We start from the raw sequence: 18,706 nt of genomic DNA, 5'->3' as shown, positions 1-18,706 counted from the left end.
TCTTAAGTACACAAACTAAATCCAATTCATAGTTAGAAACCTAAACTTAAAAGTACCCAGAAAATACTCCGTAGATTTAACAACCAATTTTCGCAACCATAAATGTAACAACTATGGGATATATGACTTTGAAATACAAGAAGAGAACTCACTCGACTGGAAATGTAAGTGTTGTAAGTTTACCAGCTAGGCCCAGAGATTGTTATTCTTATTTTATCAAAGACCAGCTAGGCCCAATGATTAAGTTCCATAGAAGAAGTAGAGTGCATAACTGCAAATTACATCGATTAATGTCATTCCTATACCTATAATGTAAATTCAATGAACAAGTATCATTGTACAGAAGCTTCTAAGTATTAATCAAAATATCTTATAAACTGATTCAAATATATTGGTCAACCCTACATGATGTGGACATCAAACAAAAAATGGTAACCTTAAATGTTACAAAGGTATCCATCCACCACCACCACCAAACCCCAAACCTCATCCCGCCCGCCATAAACAAAAAGAAACAACCCAGTAAGTTTAAGAAATTGGGAATACCAGGGAGGCTGAATCAGCTCCTTCTCAATTTTTGAATTAACTCAAGAATTAGAATGCAGTTGGACCAACTGGTACTCGGAAAATTGAACTGGTCCATGCTTCATTTCATCACAACCAAACACCAATCTTCATTAACTCTGTGGATATGTATCTTCACGAATAGGAACCCCTGGTCCATATATCAAACGGCAACGATCATGGAAAGAACCAACTAGTTTAGAGACCACCTCCTTAAAGAACATGTTTGCTACCTGCGAAGGAGGTAATTCACCAATGGCTTTTAATAAGTAAGTTAAGATGATGCAACTTAACCAATCAACTGAAAAAGGAAAAGGAAAAGATAAAAATAAGGTTTCTGAAACTTCCTGACAATTTTTTTTAACAGAAATTACAGCAGAGAAAAATCAACTTCATAGTAAATTCAACACTCTCATTTCTCTTTGTTGAGGTGCCTCTAGTTAACCAAATCCCATATCCAGCCTAAACAGTTGAACTTTTATTTTTGATAACCAATAGGAAAAAGAAATTAAAATGAAGGAGTATTTATAAAGCACAATAACTATCTAGGTAGCTCAGGTTACCATGTTGGAGGAGAGAACTGGCTTCATTTATCATGAATATTTGAAACAAAAATTAAAAGATCTGATAATTAGTTTAGAATATCATCCAATTTACTATAACAAGAGCAAGATTATCTTAAAATTCACTCTCAGAAGAAAGAATGGGACAAACGGCTGGAGAGAAAAAGGAGGGATGCATCTGCTTCGTACCATCAAGAAAACTGAAAATGGCTTAGCCACCCGAAAACATGAGGAAATTAAAGCCAGATAGATCACCTCTTTAGGATAAAAGACGCGATGTTGGGGTTCTACTATTATAACTGCTACGACTCCTTAGGCAAGAAAGCACCCTTGTTATAATAGTGAACAAGAACTCTTTCCTGAATATACCACTATTCCTGATATCATATTCCTGATGAGTGATGAGATGTGCATCGGCCCTATGGTTTAACTCACGGTGGATTCCGTGCCTGAATATAACAGTTTCGCCTTCAGTTTGATTAGGGGCATGTTGTCCTTTCTCCTACACCTAGTGCCTTACTTTCTTAAAGAAGGCATCTGTCAATTCAATTGAGATTTCAATTTCTTGCAGTTTACTCCATTTAGCAATATCCAACTTATCTTCCTGAAAGTCAAGTGCCACACTGGATACGCAAACAGTTACCTTTCTAAAAGCTACTTTCATTTCTACTCTTTGCTTCTGATTCAATAGCATGGAGACTCATGCAAAGGGTTAACAGAGATAGGCAAGTCAAGCGGTAAAGCAGTAAATCTACTTAGAAAGGCACTAATAGCTATTCACCCACCAACAATAGCGGCAAGGCAAGAGTGGAAGGAGAAAAGAAAGAAGGATCAAGCCGAGTGTTGTTCGGTGTGAGGCTGAGGAAGTTGTTCTAGTTCTGGACAGGAAGGTAAAGTGTGGGCTTAGGGCTTTTGAATTTGAAATGGACTTGCAACCGAGGGAGAACAGAACTAGAACAGCTATAAGTCACAGTTTCAAGTTGTGGAATCAGATAAAGATGCTTGCATCAGGGTAGGTTGCCTACATTACACCCCCTTAGGGTGCGGCCCTTCCCCAACCCTGTGTGAATGCAGAATGCTTCGTATGCCAGGCTGCAATTCTGCTACTGTAGTACCAATAGATGAGTCACAAGCTGTGAAATATAATTATAGGAGGTTAAAAGATAGAAGCTTTTAGTGGATGATTTTCACATAGAAACAAAAGAGTATGAAAACTGAAATGTGATTTCTTCAATGGTATTCAAAATAGTACAACAAGCAAATGTTATTTTTCAACCAGACTCTTATGGTTTGATTCCACAATACATCAAGCATATGTAAACAATTAACTGAAGAACAAATCTGAAGTGCAGGGAAGGCAGATCTACCTCGATAGAATAAGCTAATGACCTAGAGTACCTCCGTCTAGCAAACCCCAAAAGTTTGCATCAGTGTAATTAGTATCTTCAAGATATTCTTACTCACATGGTATTATGGCTAAGACATTAAAAACTTACTATATTAAAAATGGAAAAATTACCTGTCGATACAACGGAGATTGGAACTTAAAATCTACCAAAAAGTTAAGGTTACAAGATCCTGGAATTGGTCCTGGGTTGAACTCCCAGATGTTAATCAAATGATCAAAAAGGCCAGTATCAGTAGCAGTTGTCTGCAACAATGAAAAAATTATGTGCATGAGAGAAGGTTAAATTCAGATATTTCAGAATGGTCATAGAGGTAAAAGCACCCAAAATCATCTGATGAGAAGAAGGGCCTCTCATTAATAATACATATATCGTAAAGCTTTGGAATCTAATAGACACATCAAGTATGTTTAAATTGACTTATTTAAGATATAAACAATAGAGGATAGTAACTTTTCATCCATGAACCAAAAAAAAAAAGTATGGACCAAGTCAAAAATCATCGTGACCTTCAACCACATTACTTAAAATTCCTATCATCAATAGGGAGAGTCGTGGGATAACTCAACCAAAGGGAGAATCATTCGATAGGTAGGTTGATCTCCACTTTTGGATTCCTATTAAGGGAAAGAGTGAGACTTGTCTATTCCTACGATTGGACGTGTCTTTTAAGGCAGATTAAGGTTCTCTAAACCTCGTAGATATCCCTCCACTGGGTAACCTTTACTAATATACATCTACAACCAAAATAAAAAACCCTGTTAGATACGGGCCTAATGTAAGCTTACAAAGAACGCCTAAACCTTGACCTAACTAGTTGGAGTCCCCTACATGGATATTCTGCTATTTATGCTTGTTTTTTTTCACTAGATCTGCATTAAATAAAAAATATCGTAAGTTGTTTGAGACAACTTCCTTTCTCATCTAAAATATGAATGAGAAATATACCTTTTTATGGAAATTATGGTTGTTACATAGTGCTTATCCCAGAAAAAGAATCAGAAGAAGCTGTAATTGTTTGAAAAGAGAGAGTGGATGAAGCTGTAAAATAGTTAGCTTTTAGACTCTTTCCAATCCTGGTCCAACTTCTCAAGAAACATCCAATGCCATCATTTTATGTGTGCTTTTCAATAGACACTCAGCTTCAATTAGAAGGCATATCTGACAACTAACTAATTCTCAAATGGTACACTACACTTTAGTAATTGCACGATTTTGCAAAGGGCTCAAAAAATGAGATACCATTGATCTTACTAAGATTCAGGACATATCAATTCACAACACTCATATAGAGTAACTATTGTAAGAAAAACAGTAACTGAAACATTTTACAAAAACATAAACTAAATTGAACAAAAATTTTGATACGCTTAATTGAAAGAAATTTAAAAAATTAATAAATACTATATTTTTTATAGGTAAAAGTTGATAAATGCTATATAGATATATGACCAATGCTACCTTAATATATTTTGGTTTGTCTAGTTCCACATGAGACACATAACTCTCAACGAGAAATTTGAAGCCAATTTCTAGCTCAGCATCAAAAGATCCATCTGGATGGCGTTTTATGATCTCTGATCTTTGACACCAGGGGAGGAAATCTTCATACAAGTCAACAGCAGCAACCACAGCATATAACTGCTCTGGAGAGTATCTAATAAAAACAATACAAGTTAGTCGGTAAGGTGAACAATATTCCTCATAGCAGTTGGGGGTTGTATTACCTTACAGGAGTATTCAGCATGTATCCCAAGTAAATGAAAATTAAACTCAGTTTGTTTGCAAAGTTCAAACAAAAAGAGATTGAGCATGCAGAATCAGTTATCAACTTGGACTGAAAATTTTACTGCTAAATTGCATAGGTTTTCTTGTGCTTAACTTAGTAAGTAGAAGTGGAAGTACAGAAGGTATATCCTTTGTCTTATAGCTCAAGCAAAATTTCCCAGCAAAGGCCAAAGAGTGATCACCAACAGTTTTACTATTTTAGCCCTTAAAAAGTTTGAAGAGTAAAAACATGTTATTTCTTCTATGAAGTGCCTCCTCAATCAATTCTTACACTGGATGAGACGATGAGTGGGAAAGAAGCAGAGACAATAAGCCATATGCTTTTACATTGCAGAATTACAAGACATTTATTGGATTTGTTCATCAATCTCAGAGGTTCTAGTTTGACAATGTCAGGAAGAACTCCTGAAGTTATAGCATGCTAGAAAGGTGAAAACTGCAACAGTAGCAAAGACGAATGGAAAATTGTCCCTGCAATTATTTGGTGGAGAATATGGAAGGAGAGAAACTCAAAGTATTTTTAAGATACAAGTAGCAATTTACAAAAGCTTAAGATGAATTGTATTCTTCTCTTTAGTTTTTTGTATAAATCTGAATATAGTAATTGTTTGAAAAGAGAGAGTGGATGAAGCTGTAAAGTAGAAAGGTGAAAACTGCAACAGTAGATGATTCTGAGGCAATCATAGATATATAAGGTTCCTTGTAAGATGAGCAAGTTAGTTGTGTAGTTTATTTGCCTATTTCTTTTTTGGGAATCTCATGTAGTCACTCCATTTTGGTTACTAGTGCAATTTATGTGCTGATGTCTATATACACACAGGATGACAGGAATATGTTACCTTCTAAAAAAAACTCAAACACCCTAAAGTAACTTCTTGATTTGGTGTCTGACACGAATAACATATTCGTCACTTTCACAATGTTCACCACAATTTTACAATGTAAAGATCACGCAAGTAACCTGGATTTTGCTCATGATAAGAAACAAAAGTACATGAAAATATTTTCGGTATCATAAAAGCAGCAAATGGTAATTAAGGACTTACCCCAAGACACGCTTCTCCTCATGTATTTTGGTTAACATACTCCCCTCTTCCCCATCACCACAGCCCAAAAATCCTCTGCTTTGAATTACAGGCCCAATTCTATAAACTTCTCCAGACGGCGAGGGCTTAATCAGCTTGCTACCAGCATCACAACCAGGAGAAACTGAAGGAACACCAACAATGCCACTCAAGCATCGAACTTGATCATGATTTCCTAATCCCCAACCATAATTATCAATCCCCAACCTCTGTTTCAACACATTCCGATGCGTAACTAAACGCCTAATCGCCTTTGATGTTGAAACAAACGACGGCATTGCAGAAAAAAATTTACAAACAATTCAAAAATTTCTCTTTTTTCCTTCCTTCTTTCGTGAAACTACAATTGAATGCAGACCCAGTAGGGGAAAAAAGTACTGAAATCGCTGATGATGATGATGAATGAATTTTTTACCTAATCTGTGAAAAATAAATTATAATTGAACAGAGCAAAAACAAAAATTGGGGGAAAAAAGGAAATTGAAATTCGAATTGATAACGGAACCCTAATTGAAGATGAATACGTACCTGGAAATAATGGAATAGCGAAATTTAAGCGGAGAGATGAAGAAGGCAGTAGTTTTTTATTTGTTTATTTATACTTGTCCGTGACGCAATGAAAGTCTTCCCCTCCACCTGTGATTTTTGGAGATTTTTCATTACCCGCTCTATTTTTGGTGTCCGAGAGTCGGAGATTGAGTTATTGCAACATGTGAAATTTTAGGAGGGAAGATAGGAATTGATTTCTCTAGCCAAAGTTTTTTCAGTCAAGATCGTTGCATTAGATTTGCCTACATAAATGTAAATTGCAAAAAGGCCAATTAACTCCGTCCACATAAGGGTTCGCTCGGGTTTCAAAATATGTATCTATTATCCACTTGATTTATAAAAAGAAGACTTATAGCCAAATATCATTCGGACATCTAGTTTATAAAACATGTATATAGTGGATACTAGATAGGTAGTCATATATATTTTCTACTAGTTATACATATATTGTACATACCTATACATATCTATACATTGTATACAATATCAATAACATATACGTCGTGTATATTGATAAACTAAAGAGCCGAAGCATACATTTACCTGAGTTTCCCTTAATATTTGTCACTTAAAACCTTATACTTAAACATTTATATACATTTTATTTATTTATATGTCGTAATAGTAATACATCGAGGCATAAGAATAATTTGAATTGGTATATCAATTATAGTAGTAGATTTTGAAGCTTTATACAACGTATTTATTCGTTAGCTTGAAAATTAAACTTAATGAAGTTTGAATTGCACCTGTAAATTTTAGGTAATATAAATTGAACTTCATGCCATTGTTTACAGTTTTAACTGTATTTTGTGGTAATGTTTACAAAAATTTCCATTGGCAAACCATCGATAATATTGACACTATGTTTTTAGCTCATAACTTTCAAAAGTCTATTGCAATATAATAACGTCAATTCATGATATGATAGTATATTTCCAACCGAATTTTTGATGGCTAACACTCGAAAAAATTGACAATTTTTAGTTACAACTTATTTAAGAGTTCACTCAAATAACGATGGTACAAGGCATGTAAGATACAGCAAGCATTTTTTGACAACATTTTCCCAAAATCTGTACAAGGATTAGAGGTTCGATGGCTACTCGAATTTCCAACATACAGATAAATAAAGAGATTAAAACCATGACTAGTTCCGGGCAAAACTGTAGCAAAATCTTGATCAACCTATAGCAATAGTTTGAAACGCGACGTGTTCCCACCTGCTGTTTTTACATTCCATTCGTCGTTCTTGGTTAAAGAGGTTAGTGTCATCATAGTCATCGCTGAGAGCCAAAGACTTACTCCGTCGACTCGAGAAGATCCTTAAGATTATCAGTCATTGAGGATGTGCAAAATGGAACTACCTGGATGATACATTTAAAGTATGGTTAGTCGTCAATCTTAATGTGTGCCAACGGAGTAATTTAGAGCTGCAAATTAGCTGGTCCAACTCATTACTTGATCACTGCTTGTACCGGCACCTAACTGAATTTTTGTCCGTTTTGTGCAATGCTCCCTGCTGCTAGACTGTCCTCCTTCAAGATCTTCATCGATAAAGTTTTGATCCATCACCTCTGAAATGTTACAAGAATATTGTTAATGACTTGATATAGAGATCGGAGAATTAATAACACGTGCTGATTGAAAAACTCAGTTACCTGTAACATAATCTTTATGGCACAAACCGAAGTCAGATACGGGAGATTGGTTCTGTTTCACTGAGTTAGTGTTCCCCTGTAGATCTGAATTTACTCTCATTTGATGTCTGCCTGTAGATTTGTAATGCTTAATCCAAGGGCTTGCCAATACAGCAGCGGATTCATTTGTTTTATTTAACTGAGGCTCGTCTTTCTTGAAGTCAATTTTGGTCCAACAACCATCTTGAAACACCTTATACTGTGATACGAAAAGAGGTACAAATGGAAGGGACAAAATCAGATTCTGAGTGAGGACGAAAAAACCAATTATATAACAGGGTAATGTTCAGTCGAATCGAATCAAACCTGGCCTGAAGGATTGGCATGCCTTTGCCTTGATGATTTATGCCTTGACAAGCCATCATTTTGGGAATGGCGACCAACTACATCTAAGGAGCCATATAAGTGGTCGACAAATGATGCTTCCATAGACTTGAGATACAAACTATGCTTCTTGTCAGTCCATTCCATGCTCTTCGGTCGAGAATCCTGAGATGGGATTTTCTTAATGAGAAACTGAATTCTAAATGAACCACATTTTCCAACCCTACTTTGCCTGTTAATTTAGAAACATTGCCTTCTACTATCAATACACTAAAGTTGTTTCCTTAGAACCTGGAGAACGAGGGATGGGGCACTGGATATCCTTATTTTGAATACAACAACTACGCCTCAGTACCAAACAAATTCAGATCATTACATGAAATCTCATTTCATAACATCATCACCTTATTTTGAATGATCACATAAAAGTAACCATGCAATTACCACAAAAAAGACACATAAAACATGATAATTAGGGGGGGTTGGAGAAGCATATGCTTTACATTATTTCCACAAATTCACACTCTCAGTCACAATGCACAATAAGAACATAATAATATCATCATCAACAAGAAAACAAAAAAACAAGGCAACCACACAAGAAATGCAGTTATAGGTTAAACAAAAAGGAGGAAATCTCGGTGCACTAAGCTACCACTATGCGCTTGTATAGGAAAGGACTGGACCACAAGGGTCTATTTTACGCAACCTTACCCTGCATCGTTTCTTAGGCCTAACTTTGAATTTGGTGGATTTTTTACGGAAGGTGGAGAGAGGCAAGGCCAAATTCTTTGGTACTTATCCTCATTCCTCAATTCAATATACTCGTGTTTAGCATATGTAAAAATTTCTTACATGAATGTAAGACAATTTTCTTGTGTACACACTTTTTAACAATTAACCCTGGTTAAGTGATTTGCACCTTCAGTGGGATACCTGCCACCATCGGGTACCAGGTAACTCTGTTACTACTAAGATTTGAACCTGAGGCCTCATGATGCTCAGCCAACTTCATCGACCACTAGGCCACACCCTGGATGTATATGCACTTTCATTTTGAATTGTTGATTCTTAAGGATAACTGTTTAGTTAGGTGTAACTGTGTAATTACTACTTACCATGTTTAGCCTATAAATAAATTATAATTGTTGAACATGCATAATCTAAGTCCTAGTACAAACATCTTAAAATTCACTTAGCTAACTCATCTTTATGTTTAACTAAGAAAAAAATAAATCAAAACACAGATTTACCCCCAAAAAATGCTAGAAATTTTTTTTGATCCAACTAAAAACTACATAAACCATCAACTTACCAGAATTGTTCACAATATATATATATATACAGTTCATAAAACACAGAAAACCTAAAAAAAAAAAAAAACTTTCATACAGATATATGATTAAACAGACTATATATATATACCTCCATAGTCAAAAATTCTTCAATCTTATGACCCAAATTCTTAGTAGAAGTTTTTCCTTTCGAATCCGATAGAGTTTCCATTATTTTATCTTGAACAAAAAAAACTATAGGTTAGAGTATAATTTATTATATGAAAAAATTGGGAATTTATATTGTGAGAAGCGAATGAAATTGAGAGGAAGAAAAGGGAGGAACTTTTGGTAGAAATAGAGGCTCAGCTGTCACCGCTTTTTCCATGTGTCAAGTGAACACGTCAACTCTAAGTTTACACAGATATTTTCTCAAACCCCATTTACTACTGCTACAAAAATATCCGGTCCACCACAAAATATCTTTTGTTTTCATTCAATTCCAAAATTGCCTATACCAACAAAACATCTCGGTGTTGATATTTTTATTAGAGTGAAATTATTATTTTATTATTATTAATTTTAAAAGATTGAAATTTAATATGTTCAATTATCTTATTACAATTTCTATCTTTTGACCATGTGATTTGTTTTGTTTTTTGCTACCAAAAAACAACATTTATTTACCCTATAGTGTATAGAACTAACTGCTTAAATAGTCCTTTTCCTTATCTTATAGCTAGCGGTGGACCTGAGATTTGAATATGAAATTAAAATTATAAATTATATGATTTGTTGCTTTCAAAATACATTACTATCATTTGTTTGTATTTATTTATATTAGTAAACTTTTTAATATATTGTAATAATATACTTAGAATAGTTATATATATGAAGTCTGGAGAAAATAGAAATATACACACATGTCGTTTGAATCAAAATTATTAGTTATGTAACTTTATCTATCAAGAATTACACATATTAAAAAGTCTTTGATTGCTTGGCAAAATTGCGATCCACATTCTATGCTTAAATCAAGAAAAGTATAGATATGTTTAATAATTAATTAATTAAAGCTACTTATAAAAGACAATTACACAGACTAAATTGTTAATCTAATAATTATTGTAACTTCACTTTGCAGTGGTACATATAAATTCAAATCTCACCAAGATTTGTTTCTTCTTTATTTTCTCTCTTTGGCCCACCCTACCTCAAATATTTTAATTTTAAAAAAACATAATATATAGTCTGATATGTATGTATGCTATATAGTATTTAACATAGGTAGCTTTGGTATTAATTTAGCAACTCTTTAAAGTGTAGGTTGATGTGAATAAATTTAAAATTAAATCAGCAATAAAAATAAATGTACGCATACCTTATTCTTATTTCATGGAGATGGAGAGACAATTAAGTCAATAACTTATTTCATCGATAATAATTTTAATTATTTCCATTAAATTTCTAGATAATGTGATGATATTATTCGAATAAATTGCTTTAAGTATTAAGATAAAAGAAAGAAAAAAAGTAAGAATTGTATGATTATTGATTCAATGAGTCGATGTCAAGCAAGATGTGAAAGGAAGGAAAAGGATATTTTTCTATCTTAAGAATAATATCAGCTGTTGTTTGTTGAATGGCTCCATAAATATCATTCATTTTACAACATAGATATTATTTTTTCCCTCCTTTTTGAGTTAGATATTTTCCCCTCCTTTTTGACTTCTTTTAAAGAAAAGAATTTGATTCATTTTTATTTGTCTAAGCTTGTAAAATGGAGTAGTTGGTTTATCTACGTGTTCTATAGATATTTTATAACTCAAAATCAGTCGAAACTCATAAGTCAATGACTTAATCAAAAGGATTTATCTTTTGTAATTTCCAAAATATAATTCTTTATACGTAACTATTTATTAGCTATTCTAGTTTCGTCATTCACAGTTAAATACTTTTCATTATATGTTTTTTCATAAATAATTTGAAGAACATTTCTATTATTTTAACATAAAAAGAAAGTAGGGAAAATTGTATGAAATAACAAATTATTAATTCAAATTAAATGTTATAGCCATAATTTATTTTATTTGTAATTCGCAGCAAACATTCCCTTTTTTTGCCATCTGATTCGGTATACAATTACCCATTCGGTATACAAATGTATAAAATGCATTTATGTTTGTATAAAGCGAGAGAAAAGTGTATATACAAATACAAATACATATATTTTCGTCCTATACACTTATAATTATATAAATACAAATCTTATTATACAAATTACAATGTATAAATGAATTTATACAAAACTGAACAATTTGTATAAAATTGATGTATCTAGCGAATTATACAAATCAAAAGCTCCAAAGCAAACATAAAATTTGTTATGGAACGCAATTATGCAAACTATAGCTATAACATACAAATATGATTTTAATGTTTGTTATATGTGAAAGTTGCTCAAAAAAGTATATGTCGATATTATTAGTTTCAATACTTCTATCTAAACAGGTTAATGCTTACTTATAAAATTTAATATAGCACTTAAAGTGTTTTTCAATACTTGATATTATCAACTAAAAAGACAACAAATAGGCTCTTAATTAATATCATAATTGTAGTATTAGCAAAACTGATAATTCCATATTCATATAATCTGATAGAAAATTAGAAGAAGAAAAAAGGATTGAATATGTTATAGTGTATGTACATTAAGAATTACTGTTACATTAATCAGATGGGAATAAGACCAAAAGTGGAAAAGGGAAAAACTCAAAATTATGCAGAACTCAAAGCTTACAAGTTTATTCTCTTTTTGTACAAAAGAAATTTGCCGTTACTTTGTCAAAATGAACAAGCAATTGAACTCATAGAATATGTTCTTCTTTCTGGTCCTCTTCTATTGTATCTTGCAAGTCTATTCGACCTGCAATAAATAACGCGAAATCATCAATGGGTGTGTTTGGTACGATGGAAGTCATTTTCTACAAAGATGTGTTTTTCTGCCATTTGGTTACACACACATATGCACCAAAACAAAAAAAGGGAACTCGTTTGAGATGCTTAGTACAAGAAATCAAGGAACACGATGAGAAAGATGTATGACTGATATAATGTAAAGATGTGTAATGTGCACAAACTTATTTAGGAGAAATGGAAGCATCATGATCAACCTAAAATAAGATATGATAGTGCCCCTCTATGTGTTCCTCGGAGATATTCCTCAAATCAGTCCTTGGACTCATGTTTGTTCAAAAATCGATAACTATCTAGACCAAAGATATAGAAAAACTAAGGTTTAACAGCATGCTTTTCGTGGTTCAAATCTAATCTAACGTTGTGAAAATCATGAAACATGTACAATGCAAGAAAAGTTACCATACCGAATAAGGACACTAATGAGGGAGGCTTTGAATGTCCATTTGAACTCATATCTATGCCTGCACAAATAAGACATGTGTTTGCATTCAGAGGCAGATATGTAACATAAAATAGAGCAACAGAAAGGGATGTTCATTTTTTTATGATCTCATTCACCCTTTCTCTTCAGGGTACCCTTTTCCAACAGATCCACAATAATGCCTCACGTCCTAGCAAATAAATACTCAAAATGTTTTTGCCAAAACTAGCAAGAATTCAAAGGGTGAAGAACCAACGTGTGCTTCTATATACTTAAATCTTCTTAGATACGGTGTGAGCCAGAAAAAGTGTGTGGAAAGTGTATTTCTACATCATGATTCATGTCAAAGTAACTTCAGACCCCTTCCGTACAATAGAAAGATGCTGCAAAAAATTGAAGATTTAAAGCAGCAGCAGCACACCTGAAGTTTCAGCTGATTTGAGGATATCTGATTTCTTGAAAGTAAATCCAATAAAATTGGAATCTTTTGATGTCAGCATCTACATGATGGAACGAATCAAAATATATACAAATTATTTCTTATATATTTAAGTGAATCACTACTTCAATCATGTTTACAGTACTTGTTTTATATTCTTGCCCGATTGGCGAAATGTTCATTTTTTTTCTGAGATTGGTAGGAGGGGTTGAAGTATGCACTGTCAAGAAGTAATCCTTACCTTTCGCCAGGGTCCAACTCTTGGTGTTGTTGATGAAGGATCTTCTACCTATAATATAAAGTGAAAAATAAGCAGAGTCAAAGAACAAAGCAAGCATGATTTTCAAAAACAAGAGAAGCATCATAATAAAGTAACACATGGAAAAACTGAGATGCAGAAAATTGGAAATTTTACTATTGCGGAATGCCAAGATTAAATGGTGTACTGAGTTGGAATGAAAATGCATGATTTGATAAGAAGCCGAAAGGAGTCCACTGATATTCAATGGTACACAGAAATTCCCAAAATTCTAAGAACCTAGTTCATAAATGATGTCAAATTGACATACTGAAGTTACTACTGAAAGAGAGGTGGAGTGTTTGTCCATGATCTGTTGTAAAGGTAGAGAAAATAGACACTCCAAAGGTGAAAGCTATGGATAGGAAGAAAATATCTAGCTTATATATGGCTTTGTTGATCATGAGGGTAAATAGTTGGTGTCTAGCAGTCCACAATGTCACAAAGTTGGAGTGATCTTAATGACTACTAATCTAGACGTTTTCTATAAAAGTCAAATGAATACATCTGGGGTCCTACAAAACTACTCACCTCAGGGAACTTCTCAAAATTTTGAGTATCCAACTCTCCAGTAACAATAGGTTTATAGGCAGCCTCCATTTCATAAAGCATGTCCCAGTTGACTCCTTTGAACCAAGGATGAGCCTGAAAACCCAGTGACAAATATTAGTATTAAGACACAAACATGGAGGCAGCATAACTACTCACAATAGATCTTTGCACACAAAGTAACAGTAATTTCATCAATGATAGATGAAAACTGTATGCATTCCATTAAGTGAAACAAAAATTCTAGAATTAAGGAGCATATTTCTGCAGATAGTTCCTGCACTGGCACTACTTCATTAGTAGATATTTACCTTTATTTCTTCCACTCCTCCGGTCCCCAATCTTGATTCAACATCGCACAATAAACGACAGATCAGATCCTTAGCCTCATCTGATACTTTTGGTTCGTCTGGGAATTTCAAGCATGTTCTCCAACTGATTATCTGATACAACAAAAACAAATATTATATAACCCGAAAAATGAGTATATTTTGTAAATCTTAACAAGATGCTGAAGCACAATTTTGGAAACATTCCTTCTGAAGAAATGAAGTCTACAAAAACAACCATTTCAATTCCAATCTTTTCCGATTGCACTGAAAAAGAATTCCTTTTGGAATCTTGGTTTACAAAGTTCTGCCTGAATCCAATTTGGAGATCAATTTAGAGTCCCCGACTGTCCCTTATTTTCATCCTAACAACAAACGGAAGAGTTAAAATACCTTGCGTGCTGTCATTCTTGGATGTTCTGAACAAAAAGGAGGATACCCAACAAGCATCTCATACAGGATTGCCCCCAATGACCACCAATCACATTCAATTCCATATCCTTTTTTCAACAAAACCTCCGGTGCCATGTAATCAAGAGTTCCAACGGTAGAATATGCCTACAGAAAATATTTCACAAATAGGTCAATTGAATTAAGGACTGACCATGGATTGATCAATTAGAAAGGAACAAGAATAAAAAACATTATTTTTGCAAGCTGACACAATTATAACTTGAAAATACGAAAAGTGCAGCACTAGAATGTGAGTTCATGAATACCAAGGCACGACGGTTGCGTTTCCACTGCTGTATTTGTTCTTTTGGCATTGGCCATGAAGCTCTATCACCACCAGAATGCCCTTCAGTCCCGTTAATAGACTCCGCATTCGTAAGGTCTTCATCTTCCAATAATATTGATGAGTATTTATTTTCCAGGGGTTTACATAAGCCAAAATCTGAAAGCTTTAAATGGCCATTTCTATCTAGTATAAGGTTATCAGGTTTTATGTCCCTGAAAGAGAAGAATTTCTGAATCAGCTGCATGTTGGAGGATGATTGCTAAGCTTTAATACCATATGCACATATAAAAGAACAGATAATAACAAAAAACTGTAGCACCAAATTGCAAGACCAAGACACCTAAATCCAATATGACAAACTTATGCAAGATCATTGATTCCTATGATGACACCTCTACAAAATGAAGACAGGACAAAAGGCCCCGAATTCAACTTGAGGGAACTAACAACTTGCAACTATCAGAGTATAGGCAAATAAATACAATTGTTAATCAGGAGAATGAAAGTGAGTAATTCTCCAACTAGTGAATAAAGTTGTACTATAAGATTACTCAGTAACCCTTGAGACACAGACACGAGAAAACGGAAAACTAAATGTAAGATTGTTCTAAATGCAGGTGCTGCTTCCGGAAAGCTCTTAGCATAAGCTTAAAGCAATGGGATATCTGAAAACGCTTCGAAACGTCCTCACTTTAACATAAGTTCCGTAGTATGAGAAGTGCTTTTTGGAGATTTGGGACTTTGTTTTGCTCCCACAGCTTTGTTCAAGTGCCAAAGGTTGAGGGGCTTGTAACTTAGGTCACAGGTTCAACCTCTGCATTATTTTTATTTTTATTTTGACAAGGTAAAAGGTGGGTTTAGGAAGTTTGCTCTCTTTGATCACATTATCACAGCCAGTTTGAGCCCTGCTCTATGTGAAGTAAGCCTCATATTGAAGTGGAGAAGGGTAGGGGGCAGCATTATCCTTGAGTTTCCAAGGATGTGATTGGTCCTAAAGTTGGCTCCAAAAGGATTTCTCCATCATAAACAAAAAATGATTAGAAAGTTTTCACTTGATGATACTCAGCAGAAGAGGAGTGGTATATCAACAGTAGCATGACACTTTTCTGACAATAGTAATAAACACATTATCATTAATTTGAGCTGCAAAAGGTACATATGTATTACTGGCAATCCTAGAGGGTATAGCAAAACAATCACGTAACATGCAAGATTGAACAAAAAGGCAAACTATCTAATGAATTGTTAAGATACCTATGTACATAATTGTGCTGATGAATAGACTGAATAGCCAAAATACTCTCAGCAATGTAGAACCGTGCGACAACTTCAGAAAGAACATCTTCTCTCATCAGTAACGTCATAATGTCACCACCAGGTAAATATTCCATTATGAGGTACAAGAAATCTGAGTCTTGGAAAGAATAGAAGAGCTTCACTATGCACCGACTATCAACTTCCACCAGCAAATTCCTCTCAGATCTGACATGCTCAACCTAAAAGAGCAGTATAACTTTCATAAATTAAAAAATGGATATAATAATCTACACACAGAATTTAACCAAGGAACTCACAAATTGCCATTGGACCAATTAAGTGACAACTGACAATTGCTGACGTGCACAAGATATTCATAAACCCAAAAGAGCAAAAAACAGCCTCTTACAAAAAATTATAAATTTCTACCTTACTTAGTTCAGTTTTCTTAAGAAGTACGAGGCAAAAAATGAGGGAAATCGAGTAACGTTTTAAACAATTTTAAACTTCTAATCAAGTAAAAGGTTGTTACTCATTTTGTTTCAAGTGTGGATTTGTCCAAAGTAGTGTTTAAATTATTCTTTTAAATACCGGAAAGCACATACCATGCAAGCGATTCATAAGGACAGGGTTTCTCCATTGTGATACTTAACAAAACATGTTAACTTTTAGACATATATCTTATACGATTAAATCCTTTTTTTTCTCAAAACATGCTCCTCTACTATCTATGAAGTTATAACAACAGCTAGTAGCGGAAGCATGGTGATTTTATAAAATTATTCAAGCAGCTTCTGCAAGGCCCCGATATCATTGCATAAACGTTTCAGAAGAAAATTGTGTCATTATATATTCCGTTTGTCACCTGTCCACGGCTAAGCATGTCTGATTTCTTCAATTTCTTCATGGCAAAGATCTCTCCAGTACTTTTGAATCTACACAACCTAACCTGCATTAAGAAACCAGATAATTTAAGAAAGCACCCTACTGAAATCTGCTTCATCAATGTCCATACGAACATTGACTGTGTCATGTATGTGGCGAACGCAAGGCAAAAGCCCTCTAATTGAAAATCGAACTTTCTGAAGATGTTAAGTGCACATCTGACACAAGCATAGTTCTTCTTTGTATGACATGCTTATAGTAAAAGACCGACTTCCACGTTAGATTAAATTAAACCAGAGACCATTGCTAAGAACGACATTCAAGTACTAAAAGAAGTGGTTGATGTTGTATAGACATTAGATTAAAAGAAAAAGTTATTATATCATATCTTCCCCAATTGGCAGCATCAAGAAAGATTGCAAGATAGGAATTATGATCGGGACGAACACTTCTCTGCAACATTGTCAAAGTGTAAGCCTTGAAAAAAGAAATGTCCGATGCAGATTTTACAGAAGATAACACCATGATTCTCATCTTACCAGTAAAATGATCTATTTGATCCATTAAGAAACAGGCAAAAACATTCTTTATGGCTTTGTCATTGCATTCATCAATGACACAACCTTGAAAGATGAATATTCAGTATCTGGACATACAACTAATTGAAGGATCTTATTAGATCACAACTCAAAGAACTTAAAACTACCAAATTTTCTTTTCAAAAGCTTACAAAGACACAAACTTTAGTCTTACTAATCATTTACAGAAAAAAAAAACAATGCATACTCCAAGTTATTCTAATCAAACAAGTAAAATTTGAGCCACTTTTAAAGTACTACTCCAACTACATCCCAAAACAGAATTGGGAATTGTAAACAGAAATTTTACCTCACCAAAGGCACCTTTACCAATAACAGTCAACTGTTCAAAGTCATCAATTCCAACTTTATGCCTCTGCAATCTCATATACTCAGTCTCCCTCTTCTCCAAATTCCTAAGCATCTTCTCTTGCTCATCACTCGGTACCTGTGCTTCTTGAGCCTTCCTCTGCAACGCCCATCGCCTAAAAATAGCAAAAACAACAAAAGGGTCAAACAAAAATCAACCAAAAAACACATTGCTTCAACTCTCCAACTAAATTCCTCAAAAAAAAACCTTTCTTTACGATCTTGCAAGCCTTGCAGGTAATTTTTGTAATGATTCTCAATAAACTGCTTAGCAGCAGCAGCTTTCTGACGTGTAACTGGTGAAGAAACAGTAAATTCAGGTTCCAAATTATTGAAAACCCGATCAGGCTTCATGGGTAAAGCCCCTAATTTCACTGTCCCATCAGCTACACCCTCCATCTCCATTTGATCAACAAAATCAAGATTACCTCAGATCCAAAAAAAAAAGACTAGACCCAAGAATAAACAAGTCAAAATAATTAATGGGTATGTATTATTTTCATCATAGTACAAGAATTGCGACAGTTATAGAAGTAGGGGGAATTAAAGAAAAAGGGGAAGATGGTAATGGAAAGCTGTCAATGTCAGCAGGTGAAGGAAGGGGTGGGGG

The 18,706-nt window shown here is 34.1% G+C and overlaps 3 protein-coding genes across 3 annotated transcripts; all 3 read right to left on the bottom strand.

Moving 5' to 3' along the window:
* Positions 1–228: 228 nt before the first annotated feature.
* Positions 229–6,108, bottom strand: LOC102597335 (coenzyme Q-binding protein COQ10 homolog, mitochondrial). Its single transcript, XM_006354821.2, has 5 exons — positions 5,935–6,108; positions 5,368–5,826; positions 3,995–4,190; positions 2,647–2,778; positions 229–797 (listed from the first exon to the last, which is right to left on the bottom strand). Exons 2-5 carry the CDS (start codon positions 5,682–5,684, stop codon positions 678–680), a joined length of 765 nt encoding a protein of 254 aa, XP_006354883.1. The 5' UTR covers positions 5,685–5,826; positions 5,935–6,108; the 3' UTR covers positions 229–677.
* A 780-nt stretch (positions 6,109–6,888) lies between these two features.
* Positions 6,889–9,633, bottom strand: LOC102596791 (uncharacterized). The gene is made up of 5 exons (XM_006354819.2): positions 9,405–9,633; positions 7,962–8,144; positions 7,617–7,854; positions 7,417–7,532; positions 6,889–7,322 (listed from the first exon to the last, which is right to left on the bottom strand). The coding sequence occupies exons 1-5, from the start codon at positions 9,483–9,485 to the stop codon at positions 7,257–7,259; spliced, it is 684 nt and encodes a 227-aa protein (XP_006354881.1). The 5' UTR covers positions 9,486–9,633; the 3' UTR covers positions 6,889–7,256.
* A 2,269-nt stretch (positions 9,634–11,902) lies between these two features.
* On the bottom strand, positions 11,903–18,700 carry LOC102596457 (serine/threonine-protein kinase tricorner-like). Its single transcript, XM_006354818.2, has 12 exons — positions 18,305–18,700; positions 18,038–18,212; positions 17,130–17,213; positions 16,262–16,503; positions 14,988–15,219; positions 14,662–14,826; positions 14,251–14,382; positions 13,922–14,035; positions 13,334–13,381; positions 13,075–13,153; positions 12,637–12,693; positions 11,903–12,179 (listed from the first exon to the last, which is right to left on the bottom strand). Exons 1-12 carry the CDS (start codon positions 18,499–18,501, stop codon positions 12,121–12,123), a joined length of 1,584 nt encoding a protein of 527 aa, XP_006354880.1. The 5' UTR covers positions 18,502–18,700; the 3' UTR covers positions 11,903–12,120.
* Positions 18,701–18,706: the final 6 nt, after the last annotated feature.

Source organism: Solanum tuberosum, unplaced genomic scaffold, assembly GCF_000226075.1.
Source record: "Solanum tuberosum cultivar DM 1-3 516 R44 unplaced genomic scaffold, SolTub_3.0 scf00184, whole genome shotgun sequence".
Classification (NCBI taxonomy): domain Eukaryota; kingdom Viridiplantae; phylum Streptophyta; class Magnoliopsida; order Solanales; family Solanaceae; genus Solanum; species Solanum tuberosum.
This window is presented reverse-complemented; position numbering and strand designations above follow the sequence as displayed.

Excerpts from the sequence above, each read along its gene's own strand:
- LOC102596791 (XM_006354819.2), bottom strand. The coding sequence starts at position 9,485 with ATGGAAACTCTATCGGATTCGAAAGGAAAAACTTCTACTAAGAATTTG. Across the intron at positions 7,855-7,961 it reads ATGCCAATCCTTCAGGCCAG|TATAAGGTGTTTCAAGATGG; the intron begins GTTTGATTCGAT and ends TTCGTATCACAG. Across the intron at positions 7,533-7,616 it reads CCATAAAGATTATGTTACAG|AGGTGATGGATCAAAACTTT; the intron begins GTAACTGAGTTT and ends GTAACATTTCAG.
- LOC102596457 (XM_006354818.2), bottom strand. The coding sequence starts at position 18,501 with ATGGAGATGGAGGGTGTAGCTGATGGGACAGTGAAATTAGGGGCTTTA. Across the intron at positions 18,213-18,304 it reads TTGCAAGATCGTAAAGAAAG|GCGATGGGCGTTGCAGAGGA; the intron begins GTTTTTTTTTGA and ends TGCTATTTTTAG. Across the intron at positions 17,214-18,037 it reads GTAAAGGTGCCTTTGGTGAG|GTTAGGTTGTGTAGATTCAA; the intron begins GTAAAATTTCTG and ends TTCTTAATGCAG.
- LOC102597335 (XM_006354821.2), bottom strand. The coding sequence starts at position 5,684 with ATGCCGTCGTTTGTTTCAACATCAAAGGCGATTAGGCGTTTAGTTACG. Across the intron at positions 2,779-3,994 it reads ACAAACCAAAATATATTAAG|ACAACTGCTACTGATACTGG; the intron begins GTAGCATTGGTC and ends TCATTGTTGCAG. Across the intron at positions 798-2,646 it reads AATCTCCGTTGTATCGACAG|GTAGCAAACATGTTCTTTAA; the intron begins GTAATTTTTCCA and ends CCTCCTTCGCAG.